Source organism: Canis lupus, chromosome 15 (genome assembly GCF_048164855.1).
Source record: "Canis lupus baileyi chromosome 15, mCanLup2.hap1, whole genome shotgun sequence".
NCBI lineage: Eukaryota > Metazoa > Chordata > Mammalia > Carnivora > Canidae > Canis > Canis lupus.
Genome location: NC_132852.1, coordinates 54,114,517 through 54,130,673, shown reverse-complemented (window position 1 = coordinate 54,130,673; position 16,157 = coordinate 54,114,517). Strand labels below are relative to the sequence as shown.

General features: G+C 39.8%; 1 protein-coding gene across 7 annotated transcripts in view; it reads right to left on the bottom strand.

Annotated features, from left to right (window-relative positions):
- AGK (acylglycerol kinase) overlaps window positions 1-16,157 on the bottom strand; it is an 80,718-nt gene that overhangs the window by 17,568 nt on the left and 46,993 nt on the right. For all 7 annotated transcript variants that reach the window (XR_012007955.1, XR_012007954.1, XR_012007956.1 and 4 more), the window contains 3 exons: window positions 12,375-12,444; window positions 5,536-5,615; window positions 2,718-2,775 (listed from right to left, as the gene is read on the bottom strand). Coding sequence is in view for 4 of the 7 variants with exons in the window: in XM_072777463.1 (XP_072633564.1) it covers window positions 2,718-2,775; window positions 5,536-5,615; window positions 12,375-12,444 (208 nt within the window). In the remaining 3 variants the exon portion in view is untranslated. The remainder of the gene's footprint in view (window positions 1-2,717; window positions 2,776-5,535; window positions 5,616-12,374; window positions 12,445-16,157) is intronic.

Genomic DNA, 16,157 nt, shown 5'->3' with positions numbered 1-16,157 from the left:
AGTTCTCTCCCATCCCTTCCTCCATCCCAGGCTGGCCCAGTACCAAGGGCCCCATGCCCTCCGACCTGTGTTTGAGTTTTGCAGGTTCAGTCAGGCTCTGCGTCTGTCTCTTGTCTCTCACCTGTTCCCCCCCTTTTTTTAAAAAAATTTTTTTTTTAGATTTTATTTATTTATTCATGAGAGACAGAGAGAGAGAGAGAGAGGCAGAGACACAGGCAGAGGGAGAAGCAGGCTCCCTGCAGGTAGACCAATGCGGGACTCGATCCTAGGACCTTGGGATCATGGCCTGAGCCAAAGGCAGACGCTCAACCACTGAGCCACCCAGGTGCCCCAACCTCTTCCCTTTCTTCCTGTCTTTTGTTTCAGGGCAGAAAGGCACTGCGCTCTCTCTACGCAATTAAACAGTCCATGGCCTGTCTTTCTCACTAGCTCTGGCCTTTCCTAGCTCTCTCCTCTCCAAGTCAGGCCTCCTGAAGGAGCGGTCCCCCTCCACTGTCTTGGCATTTCAATGTGGCTCAGCTGCCCCCTCGGAGGTGAGCAGAGCTTCCGAGGCTGAGGCTGCCCCGTTCAGTGGGTGCCCTCCTGTCCCAACACTCCCACTCCCGGGGCTGGCGTGTGTGTGACCCTCATGGGGACCCCCTTCCCCTCAGTGCTCCACGGGCAGCTCCGTGGTTCCCTAAATGCCTACAGTCCTCGGGGCTAACCATGGGCTCGTTTGCTCTACACGGCAACCTCGTCAAACCCCGAGTTGCAACACCACTCCAGCACTCAGGACGTCTACACCTGTGTCTTCAGACCTAAGTCACAACTGAATCTCCGCCTGTCTCCACAGGGAGGCTGACCTCCGTATGTGCCAAACTGAAAACATCCCCTTTCTCCACAAATTTGATCCTACTCTAATATTGTCAGTGTTAACAGAAAACTAGTTAGTGAACTAGGCCCCGATCAGAAACCAGGAACTCCTCTCATCCCCCATTTTCAAAGGGGCCACCTCACGACCCCTTTCACCCACCCTCTGCTGTCAGCACACACAGTTGGCATCCTGGCTGGACCTCATCACTTCTCACCTGCCTTGAACAATCTTTGGTCTGGTGCCCTTGCCTTCAACTACCGGCAGGCAATCTCTTGTCTACACTCCTGACAAATAACTTTTCTAAAATGCAGACCTGGTCCTATCTCTCCCCTGCTTAAGACTCAGCAACTCCCCAACGCTTTCATGGTAAAAGTCAGACGCCACATCCAAACCTGCCATGCCTAGCCCTCCCTCGACACCCCCTCCCTGCTGCTCGGCTGCCCTGGCAGCTGTGTGACATCACGGCCATTTCACACAGCCTGGCTCCTCCACCCGGAATGCCTTTGCTCTAGTCCTGTACAGATTCAAACTCCAGTATAAGTGTTCTCTGCCCTGGGAGGGCTGCTGCCTCCTGTCTGCCCCCACCTTATCTTTCCATACGCTGTCCTTGCACTTGCCAGACCACGGGGCTTACTTGCCCCTCACACTCCCTGCACGTGGATCCTCCTGGAGGGGAGGAAACCTGTCTTATTTGACTTTGAACACTCCAAGCAGACAGCAGGGCTGGCCCCACTAGATATTTAATAACTGTTTATTGAAGAAATGCTGGAAACAGTTTATGTTCTCCCTGACTCTACAACTTAACGTAGTAGAGCTTTGCTACTCTTCTTAAATGCACCCACTACTCCACCACTGAAATTATTCCCTTAAGCAAGAGTAAAGATGCATTTTACTGAAACAGTCTGCCTTCAGTGTAGAGAGGCTTTGCCCTCCAAGTTCATTTTCATAATCATATAAATTGGTCACCCTAGTACTTTAGGGTTTTGTTTTTTTGGGTTTTTTGTTTTTTTTTTTTTGTTTTTTTTTTTACATTTCTTTAACATACAAGAATTTATTTAGAAGATACGGGGAGCTATGTTTTCCAAATGTTTTGCAATGGACATACATCACTTTTATAATTAGAAAATCCCTTGACACTCTGAATATTAACATTAAAACCAATATTTTCACTACAAACTTCATCTGCCAATTTTCAGATTGACCTGCCAACTTTTGAATATACTGCTTTGATTTGCATAAAAGCCGAACACAGGATGTCATCCACAGATAAGGATGACTTTTCTATTAGCATTTTCATTAATATACACGGTTCAGCTTTTCTCTATGGCAACATTTTTCAGTGAACAGGCTATAGGAGCAGTGCCGGATGGAACATTCTCCAATGTCGGAAATATCCTCTCTTTATACTGTTCAAGACAGTAACCACTACCCATATTTTGCTAGGACAGTTTGAAACCTACTCCATTATACACAAGCCTGCACAATTACATACATTCGGATGCAAATCTTTAATTCATTTCCAGATATGAATGTAGACACCCTTACAAATAATTGATGAGATATAGGTCATTTTACTCCAGGTTTGTCTGGCAAGAGTGAGTGAATAGATAAGCAAAAGGAAGTGGGATGCCAAAGAGAAATTAAGTACGAGTTTGGTAATGGAGGGAATAAGCTAGTAGATGAGAGGCAATGGCTTATCTAATAGGAATGCTTTCTGCATTCGTATCTAAGTATCCCATATTTTAGTATTGGAGCATGTCTTATGTATCTGTAGCAGGGAATTTTTAAAAAATCCAAATACACACATCACAGAGTAACAACAAAATAACACAGGGCAAATTTCTACATTGTAAATTGCATTTACCTTAAGGGTGCTGAAGAAGTGAGCTGCTTTGGTTTTAAGAGGCCCAAGATACCAGTACCTGAGAAAGATCAAGACAAAAATCTAATTAGAATCTTAAGAGAACTATCCACGTGATAGACACGGTTCATGTAGGACAACAGTACGTTCGAACCACACCTCGACTGTGGGTACTCTTCACAATCACCTTTAGCGTGAGATGTGTACTATGAATTACACTCTACTCACAGCTCTGGAGGCCTGGGGATTATACTTTAGCAGAAAAAAGTGCAGTTAAATTTTGAATATGCATTTCAATGTTGTGTCGAATAATGTGCAATTAGGTACACAGTGGATAGATCCTTGCAATTTATAAGAAATACATAATCAGCCTCTCTCTCTCTCAATTTACAGGTACCACTGTAATACACACTTTCAACCACAGGATGTAGTAGAGACTACATTCAAAAGAGCAATGAGTAGAAGATGATGAAGCCACAATGAGATGCAGATGCCAGGTGATCTGGTGTGTGACTCACATGCTAAGTGACCAGACCCTATATATGTGTTCTCTCTCTTTCTCTCTCTGACACACACATACCTTATATATTATGTTCTCTCTCACACATACAAATAATTAAAATTTGTAAATCAGCGTAACTTCACATTACACATTTTATGCAGCTTTAAAATGGAAATGTTCAATCTGGGAATGAAGAGAGTCTGCTGCATATTGCTTAATACCTAAAAGCTAGCAGAGAGAGAACGATGCCTACTAGGAATTAGAAAAGTGGCATAAAATAGATTCCTCTATCAAAATTTATCTGTCCCTTACCAGGCCATCTTAAGTGTTCTCTATTTGATTCTGATCAATATGCATTTATTTAGCACTTACTATGTATATGAAGGAAAGAGAAGAAAGAGTATAAAGTTCCTGCCTTTGAAGGCTTCTAATTTGAGAAAATAAAGCCAAAAAAAGTAATAGAAAACAATACACGACCATATGTATTGGTGTAAACCGATCACTATTTGTTGGTAAGGAGAGTCGAGGAGGGACAAGAAATCACTAAGGGCTGGAAATCATGGCAGCAGCCATGCCTGCATAATGAATGGCACAAGGGCAAAGTAAGGGTGTGGAATTTAGAAAGATGGTTTTGATTTAGACATGTGAAAGACGGAAAAGAAGTCATTCTAGGCAAGAGGAGTAGCAAAGGTACAAGAAACACTCAGAACAGCAGTCACAGCAAAGACTTGAAAGTAAAGACACAGAACTATGGAATTAGGGTTGACGGATGACAGATAAAGTTGGGCCTTAAATGCCAGAACACAGAGGTTAGATAGAATTCAATGAGCAATGTGGAGCCATCCTCATTATTACTAGGTCCATACTGTGATGCTACTAATGAGGACCTTGATCATCTGATTTTTTTTCTAAGCTTATGTAATAATTTGCTTCATTTCCCAGCTAGCCAGAGAGAAAGGCCGTTTATTCCTAACTGGCCGTAGTTCCACTCATGTCTACCAACAGCACAGCTTGAAACTATGCTTGTAGCCCGAAGGCCAGCCAGATCATTCCGTGCATGCCTATTGTTTCTCCCAAGGTACAGAGGGTGACTCGGTGGAGGGTCCCAGCCGAGGTGTTGCATAACCACCACCAAAATTTTTAAATTCATTGTTCAAAAATCAATCAAAACAGGAGCAGGTGTGTGAGATAGTACAAAGGGGCTGATTTATGCTAATGCTCACTGTTGATTAACACATTTCAGAAAACAATTTGTTTGCACCAGACTTTTTCAGGGCAAACTAAGCAATTCCTCTTGGTGAGGTGCTGGTATCGGAGATCACAGATAAAACAGATTAGTGATTAGTGGAATCAAGGTAATCATGGCCAATTTACAAATAACAACAATGTGAAATGCTCAACAATGTAATACAATACAGCAACATTTCTCTTTGACATTTCACTCTCCAGAAAACTCCACCGGCAGGAATAACAAAGTAATACAAGTAAGAGAAATTTCTTTTTTTTTTTTATATAAATTTATCTTTTATTGGTGTTCAATATGCCAACATATAGAATAACACCCAGTGCTTATCCCATCAAGTGCAAGAGAAATTTCTATAAAGGAAGCATGGTAGGGAAGCCCAGGAGGGGGAAGAGGTTTTTCTTGATAAAAAGTGGTGAGATTGATAATTCATTCAAACCATACTAAAATTATAAGTCCCATGTTAAGAAAAGGTAAAGAGAGAGCACAACCGAACTGATATGGAGTGAACCTCACGCAGCGTCTCCACCAATCCCACCTCAGGAAGCCTGTGTCTGCACCACCTTGGAGCAGAACACAGCACACCCAAATTCCAAGACAATAGTTTCATTCGGCACAATGAGCTCTTCAAAAAAGAAGTCCATTCCCGTGGAAGCCAGCCTCAGGGTCTTTCGATCCGCTAGGCTTGCAACAAGAATGCCTCTCAGGACAGTCTTCTGACCAGAACTGTAAAAGCTCCACAAGGGCTGGAGGCACCCCCATCAGTGCCACCCCAACAGGCTGCTGGACCCAGGCAATTTCAGCCTAGCATGAGCCTCACCTGTGCTCAGACGCAATGTCCAGAGACAGAGATGCAGTCTATACCGCTTCACTACCAAACAAGCAAGGAGGAAACCAGAACCTTCTCCAACCTTTCTGTGTCAGATCTAACCATCTACACATTTATTATTTGTAAGTAATTCAACCTCCAGGCCCACCAGATTTCTTCCTAGATGATCACTGTATATTGAAACCTCAAAGACAGGAGCAGAAGAGTTTTTAAAAAATCATCCCACATCAGTACAATAATCCTTTACTTGCTAACTTTGACGCCAGCATCTCTGAAGGATCCCCATCGAAGGCCAGTCATTGCAAACACGGGCTGTTCCTTTTCTCCCTGGAAGTTAAATACATTCATTTTAAATTAATGATTACAGTAATTTGGAACTCTCTACAAGTGAACACCGAGCAAATGTTCATGGCCTACTTTTCATCAAACCAAATTCTAAAAAGGATGTTCAAAATCTCAGAAATTAACTGAGTAGTCAGAAAAAGGACTTGAATAAACCATATTGTAAAATGAAATTAATTTTTATATACTAGGCCTCATGAATTTGCTGGCAAGGGAACATATTATTATACTTCAGACTGTAAATTATGAAGTACCTAACTATGCTGGCTCTTCAACCAAGTCAGCCAGAATTTCTTCTCTCTCACAGACTTGCCCAAGGCAAAGATAATTTAAGCCTGCATTCTCTTTAGAGGTCCAAGTGCTCTCAAGTAAAGAGGAGAATCCTGGTACTCTAGAATGTTTCACCTGAATATCTAAAAAATACAGCCAGATATCTGATGTAGCAAGTCAGAATAAAAAGCAATTCAGGTTTAATCCAACCCTTTATGGCAAAATATTGCATATTACAATCAGTGAATTACTAATAAATCCATGAGTTAAACAATATATAGAAAACATACACAATATGGTCTTTAAGAGTTTGTACCCTTCATGATGGACCTTCCTTAAAGTATAAATACGTATATCAAGACTGTAAAAAGGCCCTTTACCCAGAGCTCAGAATTATAGCCAAAGCCCAAGGCTTTGCCCACATTCTAAACAGAGCTCCTGCATGCTAGACACAACTCCACAAAACTTGCTATAAGGGGAAAGAATCAGCTCCATTTCCATGATGCCATCAGTACAGCCAGTATCAGCAGAAGATAAGGAAGTAGAAGAGAATCCTTGATGCTGTAAACTGTCGGTCTAGAGAAAGTATGTGAGGTCTTCTCAGGGAGGGAGTGTTTCCCCTCAATCCCACTTCAACCCTACTACACCAAAACCAAGTGAGGGATTTCTAGGAGAATCACACACTAGGAGGGGCAGCTTATAAAGCTTCTGGCCTCTCATTCTTTGGTGTCTATCTGTCCAAGCAGTAGGTGGGCTCTTCTGCCCTCTGTACCAGCTTACACATGGGAAAGGGAGCTACAGCCACAGATGGTCAGGCCCAGAGGTGACACTGACATACCTCAGCCTCGCACAGCAAGGATACATTAGGCTCCTGGGAACCAAGGGGACATTGTGGAACATAGCAGGGCTCTGAGCCACCCTGATGGTAGAAAGCTTATCATTTTTTGTCATGGAATGATCATCGACAAATACATATCCTGTATTAGGGTGATTTAAAAAAAAATCACCTATATAGTGATTTAAAAAAAAAAAAAAAAGATCTGCCCTCAAACAGCTCTGGGTGCGACATGGGTGTGCAGACACTGACAATGACAATACAATGCAGTAGGTTTCCATAATAGAGAGAGGCACCAAGTATTAGGAAAGCACAAAGCAGGTGTGACTGCATGAGGTGTGGCGGGAGTAAAGGAAATGAATGGCAACGGAAATACAACATAAAGCAACACCTACATTAAATTTTAAAGAACAAGTTGCCTAGATTGAGGGAGACTGGGGAGAAGCATGGAGTGATAGAAAAGAGAGAAGTGCTAGTCTACCCTCTGGGAGAGAAGCAACACTGAGTATGCAGTACCTACAGGAGGATTTCCCCAAAGGCTCCATAGGGGTTAGTAGGTGTCACAACTAATAAGAACAATGATGATGGTAGAGGGTCCCATGATCAAAGCTGAGAAATACCAAAATGCCTTGGTTTGAAACAAGTTAAGCTTACTGTGGTTCTTCTAAGAGTCTTTAATAGGCTACTGTACATGATATACTTCCAAAAGGAGAAATACAGTTTCCCTGAATTGTTAACTGTGCAACCCAACCCTTCTCTGGGAGGCATTCTGCATAACTAATATTCCTCAGGAAAGGCAATCAAAAGCAGATAGTGTCACATGTAAGTCTTGGTTTTAGAACTCAAGACGTCCCAACTGGTGTTCTAAGAATGTTTTCTCACTTTTCTTTGGAAGATTTTAAGAAGATTTTGTTAAGATTAGCTGAAAAGCCTTGAAATGTCTAGGTGCCACTGATTTGAGGTGCAGTTCCTAGCAAGGGGTAGGAAGGACTCTGGACAATAGGAAATGAGTGTACAAAGATCTAGAGAAGCCCAGCTAACAGTCAGATGGGTGTAGAGCCCTCGGGATTCAGGAGAGGCCTGAGGGTTGGTAACAAAGAGACTGGTCTTTGTTGGGGTGCACAAGAGAAATAAACAAAGGCAGATGGGTATAGTGGAAGCTGACAGACAAAACACCAGTGGATGTTAAGGTGATAAAGGCCTGGGTGATAGAGTATCAGATGGACGGATACAGATACAGATACAGATACAGAAAGACAGGCACACAACCAGATCTTAACAGCAAAGGATATACTTTGTCCCAAATCAAAGGCCCCCTGGAAAGAGAAAATGGCCTAATGGTTTGCTAAAGAAAAAAAAATTCAGAGAGCTGGTCAGAATAAAAGCTTAAGGGGCAGTTAAAACAATTCTGGTCAACTAGACAAGTACCTAACCTAGGAATTTTAGGAATTCTAGGTGAAGACTCAGAAACAAAGAGGAATTCAGAAGTTCTGAAGCAGCTCTCAGCATCATCCTGAGACAACAATCAGTCAGGGTTTGAACAGAAGGAAGCTAGGAATACAGAAGAAAGGAGAGATTCTAACTTCCACCAGCAACCCTATCCTCCTCTTCAGGTTCTGGGTTGGCAGGTTTTAAGAGTCCAACTGCAGGAGCAAAAAGAAAGAACTAGAAAGACTTTGATAAGTCTTTCCAGTAGTTACTTTAAAGTCAAGTACTAGGCTTTGTAGATGCCTATATAGGAAAAGGCCCTTTAGAAATCATGGGATAGTGCCAAGTGATGCCACCTGGACAAAGCAGTCAAGTCAAAAAGCAATGGACCAGAAGACAGGAAATCTAGATTCTACTTCTGTCTCCAGCATGATGAGTCAGATAACCAGCGCATTCCTTTTTTTTTTTTTTTTACTCTGTCAAATGAAGATACTAATACACATCTTGTCCTCTTAAGCTGGAACTCCAAGTGAGATATGAACACACACGGACACTGTAAAAAATCTAAATATAAAGCAATATTATAGTCCCCAAGGACTATTTCTTTGGAGACTCTTCAGTTATATATGTTTAATTGGGTTTGGGCTTGTTTTTTAAAAGAAGTGGAATCAAGTATCAGGCTTAACTATAATCCTCCTCGCCCCACTCCCATATTCTGAAACAATTTCCAGAAATAAGGAAGAAAGAGAAGACAAATTCAGCTTAGCTGGGTGCCTCAGAAACCACAGTGGAGGTCGCTGTACTATGTTTTCTAGGAATTAATTTTAAAAGTTTTGTGCTTCCTGGGCTGTGTCATCAATACACAGGGCCTGTGGCAAATTTGATACTGGTTTCATCAATTCACAAAATCAGTACATTCAAAAGAAAAGAAAAAGAGGAGACAAGGCTTTTAAATATAAGCAGAGCCAACAATTCCCAATTAAATCCTAATTACTCTGGAATGTATTACTTCTCGCACACTTATAAGCAGCAGTAAATCACCTAGTTATTAGGAGATCTAGCCTGACACCTTCTTTGGTAATAACATTTTAATATAATATTTCCATAGATGCCAATCTGTGCTGCCTTCCTGGGGTAGAATTTCTTTCCCCCAGCCCTTCTATTTTGTAAGAAGGACTTAGACTTATTATTCACTAAAGAATTAAATGCAACTGAAATCACTTTTATCATGACCAGTGATGTCACGGTGGAGAGTTCAGACATCACCGCGTAAAGAACAAAGGAAAACTGGCTGTAGGCACATGGGTTTGCCAATCATAAATATGCACCTGGCCAATGCTATATAGCTAACAGCAATATTTTAGGACTCAGGTTTGGAATTGTGACATAATGTGAAACCTTCTTTCATAGGTGTCAGGAAACTTGAAACTTTAGAGAATATAAAGCATTCAGAGCCTCTAAAGGACCACGTGAATGTAGCTGATACATTTTAAGACCAAATCTGAGCAAATGACATGGGGCTCACATTCATAGAACTGTTTGGCGTTATGGTTTAGCCTTCTGAGGAATCTGCTCTTTTGTGGTGGGGAAAGGGGGAGAAGTGATGGAGGAGGAACAGGTACTTAACTACTGCCCAGTGATAATTTTTTTTCTTAGAATTAAATTCTTTTTAAAGAGAGGGTTCCAATCAGGAATCAGGAATGGCTACTGGGTCTTCTTCCCTCCAAAATTTTCCCTTTGGAAAAATGCCCAACCAAGAAATTCTTTAATGTACAACGAACACCATTTATATCTCTCAACTATATTCACCAGCTACAAACACGTTCGCCTATTGGCTTTATCTGTGTCCGCATTTTGTAGTTTTGTTAAATCATTTGCAAATAAATTGAAGACTTCACGGTCCTCACCCTTAAGTATTTCAACATGCATCTCCTAAGAACAATGACAGACATAAACATAATACCGTGGAGACTCACAAGAAATCTAACATTGACATATATCTAACATACAGTCCATATTAAATATCTGATTATTCCCATAATATCTTTTATGGTCTTGTTTTTTATTTTTCTAACCCAGGATTTTGTACTGGATTTAACTATATTGCTATGGTTTCCCTAATCTTGAACAGACTATCTTCTCTTGGATTTCAGGACACTGACATTTTTGAAGAGGCCAGACCAACTGTTGTTTTTAGAATGTCCCGCAATTTGGATTTGCTAGACTTTTTTCTCATTACTAGTTTCCGTTAGATTCAGAGAAGTGAATGTTTGGGGCAAGGAACCACATAGGTGATGGTGTATCCTTCTCAATAGATCACATCAGGAGGCAGATAGTGTCTGTCTGTCCCACTATTGGTGATGCTAGGTTTGAGCACTTGGTTAAGGTGGTGTATGCTGGTCCTCTCTATCACACAGGTACATTTTCCTCTGTAATCATTCGGTAATTGGTGATGCTTTAATATTATGTCAATATATATTCCCCAACAACCTTCCCTATTCAATGGCTTTAGCATCCACTGATGATCTCTATCTGAATCAATTATTTCATCAGTGATTACAAAATAATAACTATCATTCCTTCAGTATTGACAAGTTGTAAATTCTCTAATATTAAGCTGTAGGCTCATAAATTCTTCATTTTTATTTCCTACATTATAATCCATTAGCATTATTATTCTTTTTGATGTTCAAACTGTCCCAAAATTGGCCAGATGGATACCATCAGGCTAACTCCTATGTCTTTTCATGTTGCCACTAGTTTTTGAGTAGCTCTTGGATTTGTCCTTGCCTTGCCTCTGAAAGTCATCTCTTCACCGAGTCCTAGTAACTTACTTATTTATTTATTTATTTATTTGCTTATTTATTTATTTATTTATTTATTTTTTCCCTAGTAACTTTTATTAGGGAACAGTATTTAGAAACCAAAATCTGAGTGCCAGGTATGCTCATTGCTATAGGGTGTCATTGCTTTAAAGCCCTTTTAGTGGGTATAGCCAGCAAATTCTTTTTTAAAACAATACATGAGTTCATCTACAAATCAATAAAATATTAGACTATCCAATAGAAAAATGGAAGTTCTGCTCTCATTTAGGATGTAGGAACTTACAAAGAATACTGTTCCCACTTGAAAAATGAGAAAAAGCCAGATAACCTACAAAATCAACATTTTTCTTGAGCCCATCAGAGAGCTGTAAGACAGCCACATAACCTGAATTCTAAAGACCCATCTTCCAAAGGACAGATGGGACATGAGAAAGGTTTCACCTTTAGCAGAGCATAAGAGCAAGAGATGGCCACCATGCAAACAGGTTAAAGTGAAACCCATCACTGTACCAGGCAGCTTTGTATTATTAGCTTTTTTAATATTCCAAACCACTATATGAGATAGAGAAATGATGTAGTCCAAAAGTAATCAATGGAAGAACTAAAAATAGTGACACAACTATACTGAGAGGAGACACGGAGAATTCTTATTTATAACAAAGAAGTCAAGAGATAAAGCCTAAAACTGATAAATCAAAAAGCAATTTCATAGACTATTGATCAACTGTACACCTGAAAATGGTTATGATGGTAACCTTTAGGTTTTGGCGGGGGGGGGCGTTGAACACAGTTTTAAAAAGGAGCATCAGGGGCAGCCCCGGTGGCGCAGTGGTTTAGCGCCGCCTGCAGCCCGGGGTGTGATCCTGGAGCCCCGGGATCAAGTCCCACATCGGGCTTCCTGCATGGAGTCTGCTTCTCCCTCTGCCTGTGTCTCTGCCTCTCTCTCGCTCTCTCTGAATGAATAAATAAATAAATCTTTAAAAAAAATAAAAAAATAAAAAGGAGCATCAGAAGCATATTAACTAGTGATAAAAACTAAAATAAACAGGTAAAATGATTTTTCTCTGGGAGTTATATTGATAGGAAAGGATATTACTTTCTTTTTTTTTTTTTTAAAGATTTTATTTATTTATTCATGATAGTTACACAGAGAGAGACAGAGAGGCAGAGACACAGGCAGAGGGAGAAGCAGGCTCCAGGCAGGGAGCCCGACGTGGGAACTCGATCCCGGGTCTCCAGGATCGCGCCCCGGGCCAAAGGCAGGCGCCAAACCGCTGTGCCACCCAGGGATCCCCATTGTAACCCCATTTGAACTGCTACATCTTATTTTAACTCATGTGTACATTACTTTGTGAATTTTGTCAAACTCTGAAAAAAAGACTTTACCTTGATCTGCAAGACATCAAGTGGAATGGTCTCTCCTTTCACAATGGCAAGTGTGGCATCTGTAATATGTCTAAAAGACAAAGGGAAGAAATGATCATGTGTGGAAAAACAAGCGATCTCTCCCCCAACACATTCTCTCTCAATCTCTCTCTCCTGCCCAGAGTACTAACAGTCAGGTGAAGGAAAAAGATATATTCCTTCAAAATACTCCAAGACAAATGAATATAAAAGAATTACCAAAACAAATATAGTGGAAGGCTTTGGCAAAGATAAATTTATATAAGGTGCCCATCATTTGTTTACTTCACAATTATTGAAACTCTACTATGTGTCTGGCTCTTATTACTGGAAAATATGATACTTGGTATATATACACACACACACACACACACACACACACACCATCTTTTCATTCCAAGAAATTCAACCATTTGAAAAAAATTGTTTCTTTTTACTCTATAACCTAAAGGGTAACTAAAGGATAGGATTTGAGCTATCTCAGCAATATATAATCTAGAACCCAAGGATGACAAGGATGTAATTTTAATTGCCGATTCTTTTGTGCACAGACACAAGACTATTCCTATCTACATTCTAATCATCAGTTGAAAAGTCTACAGGTAAAAAAAGGTTTGTACCACTGACAACCATTCAGAGCAAGGGAAACTATGCTAGGCTTAAAAGCCGTTCTAGGGTTCATAGTCTAATTAGATCCCAGATCAGACATACATTAATATACAACAGAGAGTCAGCCAAAGAAATATTAAATCAACAAGTGGCCAGACAATATTTGCTCCTGCCGCAGAAAGAATGAGTCAACCCACATCAAACACTTTCCTTGCCCAGCCTGTCTATCTCTCCTGTCACAGTAGTCTCTTTGCATGGCTGGCTATTCTCACCCTTCAGATCTTGGCTGAAATGTCACCATTCACCCGAACCAGCCTATAGGCCTTCCCTATTACCAATCTGTGTTCATTTTACTTCAGCAAAGATCACAATTTATAATACACGTTTTTTAATTTACATCTTTATCATCTGCCTCCACCTAGACTGAAAGCTCCACAAGGTTAGTAATAATGTACATCTACTATTGACCAACAGAAAACCTAACACCTAGCACAGAGCATGCTATGTAACAGGCAATCAATATTTGATGAATTAATGATTTTATTCTATAAAATTCCAAGCATATAAAAATACCCAGAGAGGGATGCCTGGGTAGCTCAGTGGTTGAGCGTCTGCCTTTGGCTCAGGGTTTGACTTTGCGGTCCTGGGATCGGGTTCCGCATCGGGCTCCCTGCAAGGGGCCTGCTTCTCCCTCTGCCTAGGTCTCTGCCTCTCTGTTTCTCTCATGAATAAATAACTACAATCTTAAAAAAAAAAAAAAAACCTAGAGAACAGTATCATGAATTCTTGTGTATTCCTCATCCAGTACCAACAAGTATCAATGCATAGGTGATCTTACTGCTTTTTATATACTCTCACTCACTTCTCCCAAACTGTAGTGAAACAAATCCCAGATATCTTAACACTTTATCCATAGATATTCCTTTATGTATCTCTAAAAGACACAATCCTTTATTCCTAAAAAACATATTCCTAAAAGACAAAATGACACTTTTTTAAAAAAACATGTCATTATCATATCTAAAACATTTTAATAATTCTTTATATCAACATACATTTAGTCAGTGTTGAAATTTCCCCAATTAACTCATATTTTTTCAATTCCTCTATTCAAATCTGGATTTAAATAAGATCTACTTGTTGCAATGGGCTTATATGTCAAGTCTTTTCTGACCTACGGATTCCCTTTCCCTTTTCTTTTCCCTACTTGTTAAAGAAACGTGTTGTCTTACTGTGTTGCTGAAGGTCTGGATTTTACTGATCGCATTCCCATGGTATTAACATATGTCTCCATTCCTGCATTTCCTAAAAACCTCTATCTGGTTCAGTTTGATGTGTTTGGCAAAAATATTCCAGAGGCAGTGGTATGCACTTCTATCAGTGAGTACATAAAATCTGTTTGTCTCTTTTTGTGATAGTATCAACCATTGATAATCAATAGCTAGATTTATAAGTTAACAAAGTTGCAAAATGATGATCTTTTAATTCTATTGCTCCTTCTAATTTATTATCTGGTCCACAAAGAGAAACATTCCCTCATCAACGATTTGGGTACCATAAAATAGAGGTGGTACAAGAAAAATCAGAATAAATGATTTATTAATAATGATTTTTTAACTTCATCAATTTTCAAAATCATAAGCTGATATCTCAGTAACCTCTGAAAAGGACCATTGAGTTTTTCACCTTTATTTCTGAAGATCATTACGAACTCACAAATAGCTTTAAAAATATTTGCTAGGTTTCAATGCATTATAGTTATTAGCCTTACTGATATTCAAATTGTCCCAAATAAATGAACTGCAAGGGTGGAAGACGACGGTCAGTAGATAATCAGAATGAATGATGAGAAAGAGTAGCCAACAAAGGTCCATCTCAATGTCAACCAAATTGAAGAACAGTTCCTCCCTAGTACTTATTCACACAAGTAGAATTATCTATGTTTGAAAAAATTAGCTTAATATTTTAACTTCTTTTTCAAAGTTAGTTTGAGATATAATTTTTAAAGATTTTATGTATTTATTCATGCGACACACAGACAGAAAGACAGAGGCAGAGGGAGAAGCAGGCTCCCTCCTGACAACACAAGGCGTAATCCCAGGACCCTGGGATCATGACCTGAGCCAAAGGCAGACACTCAACCACTGAGCCACTCAGGCATGCCAAGATATAATTTATAAATAGGAAATTTCATCCTTTTAGGTACACTGTTCTACAAATTTTGACAAATGCCTTCAGTCACGTAACCATGACCATGACCAAGAAAACGAACATATCATCAAGCTCCCTGCATGGAGCCTGCTTCTCCCTCTGCCTGTATCTCTCTGTCTCTCATGAACAAATAAATAAAATATTAAAAAAAAAAAAAAGAAAAGAAAAAGAACACTTATGACATCTCAGAAAGTTCTTTCATGGCCCTTTGTGCCCAACCCACTCTCACCATCAGCTGCTGGCAACTACTGTTTTCCAGAATGTCATATAAACTGAAACAAAAAGTATGAAACCTTTGTAGTTGAGCTTTTAAAAACTCCTCACATGAGTATGAGATTCATTTATGTTGCTGAATGGATTTAAAGATTGTTTCTTTTTATTGCAGAGTTGTATTCCATTGTATGGATATACCACTGTTTTTCCATTCACCAGCTGATAGACATTGGCACCATTACCAGTTTTTGGCAGTTACAAATGAAGCTACTATAAACATTCATGTATAGGTTTTTGTATGGACCTATGTCTTCATTTCTTTTGGAGAAATACCTAGCAGTATGATTGCTGCTCATAGGTTTAATTTTAAAAGAAACTGCCAAACTATTTTCCATAGTGGCTGTACCATTTTGCATTTCCACCACCAACATAATATTTTCAGCTGCTCTGTGTATTTGTCAGCACTTGATGATGTCAGGTTTCTGACTGGTTTAAGCCATTCTAATAGACATATCTCAGAGTGGATTTAATTTACACTTCCCTAATGACTAATGATGAATATTTTTTCATAGACTTATTTGCCATCCATGTCCTTGGTGAAGGGTCTGTTCAAATATTTTTTGCCCTCCTATTAGGCTGTTTGTTTTCTTATTATTGAGTTGTGAGAGTTATTTGTATACTCTGGATATTGGTCCTTTATCAGACATGTGCCTTGCAAATATTTTTTCCCAG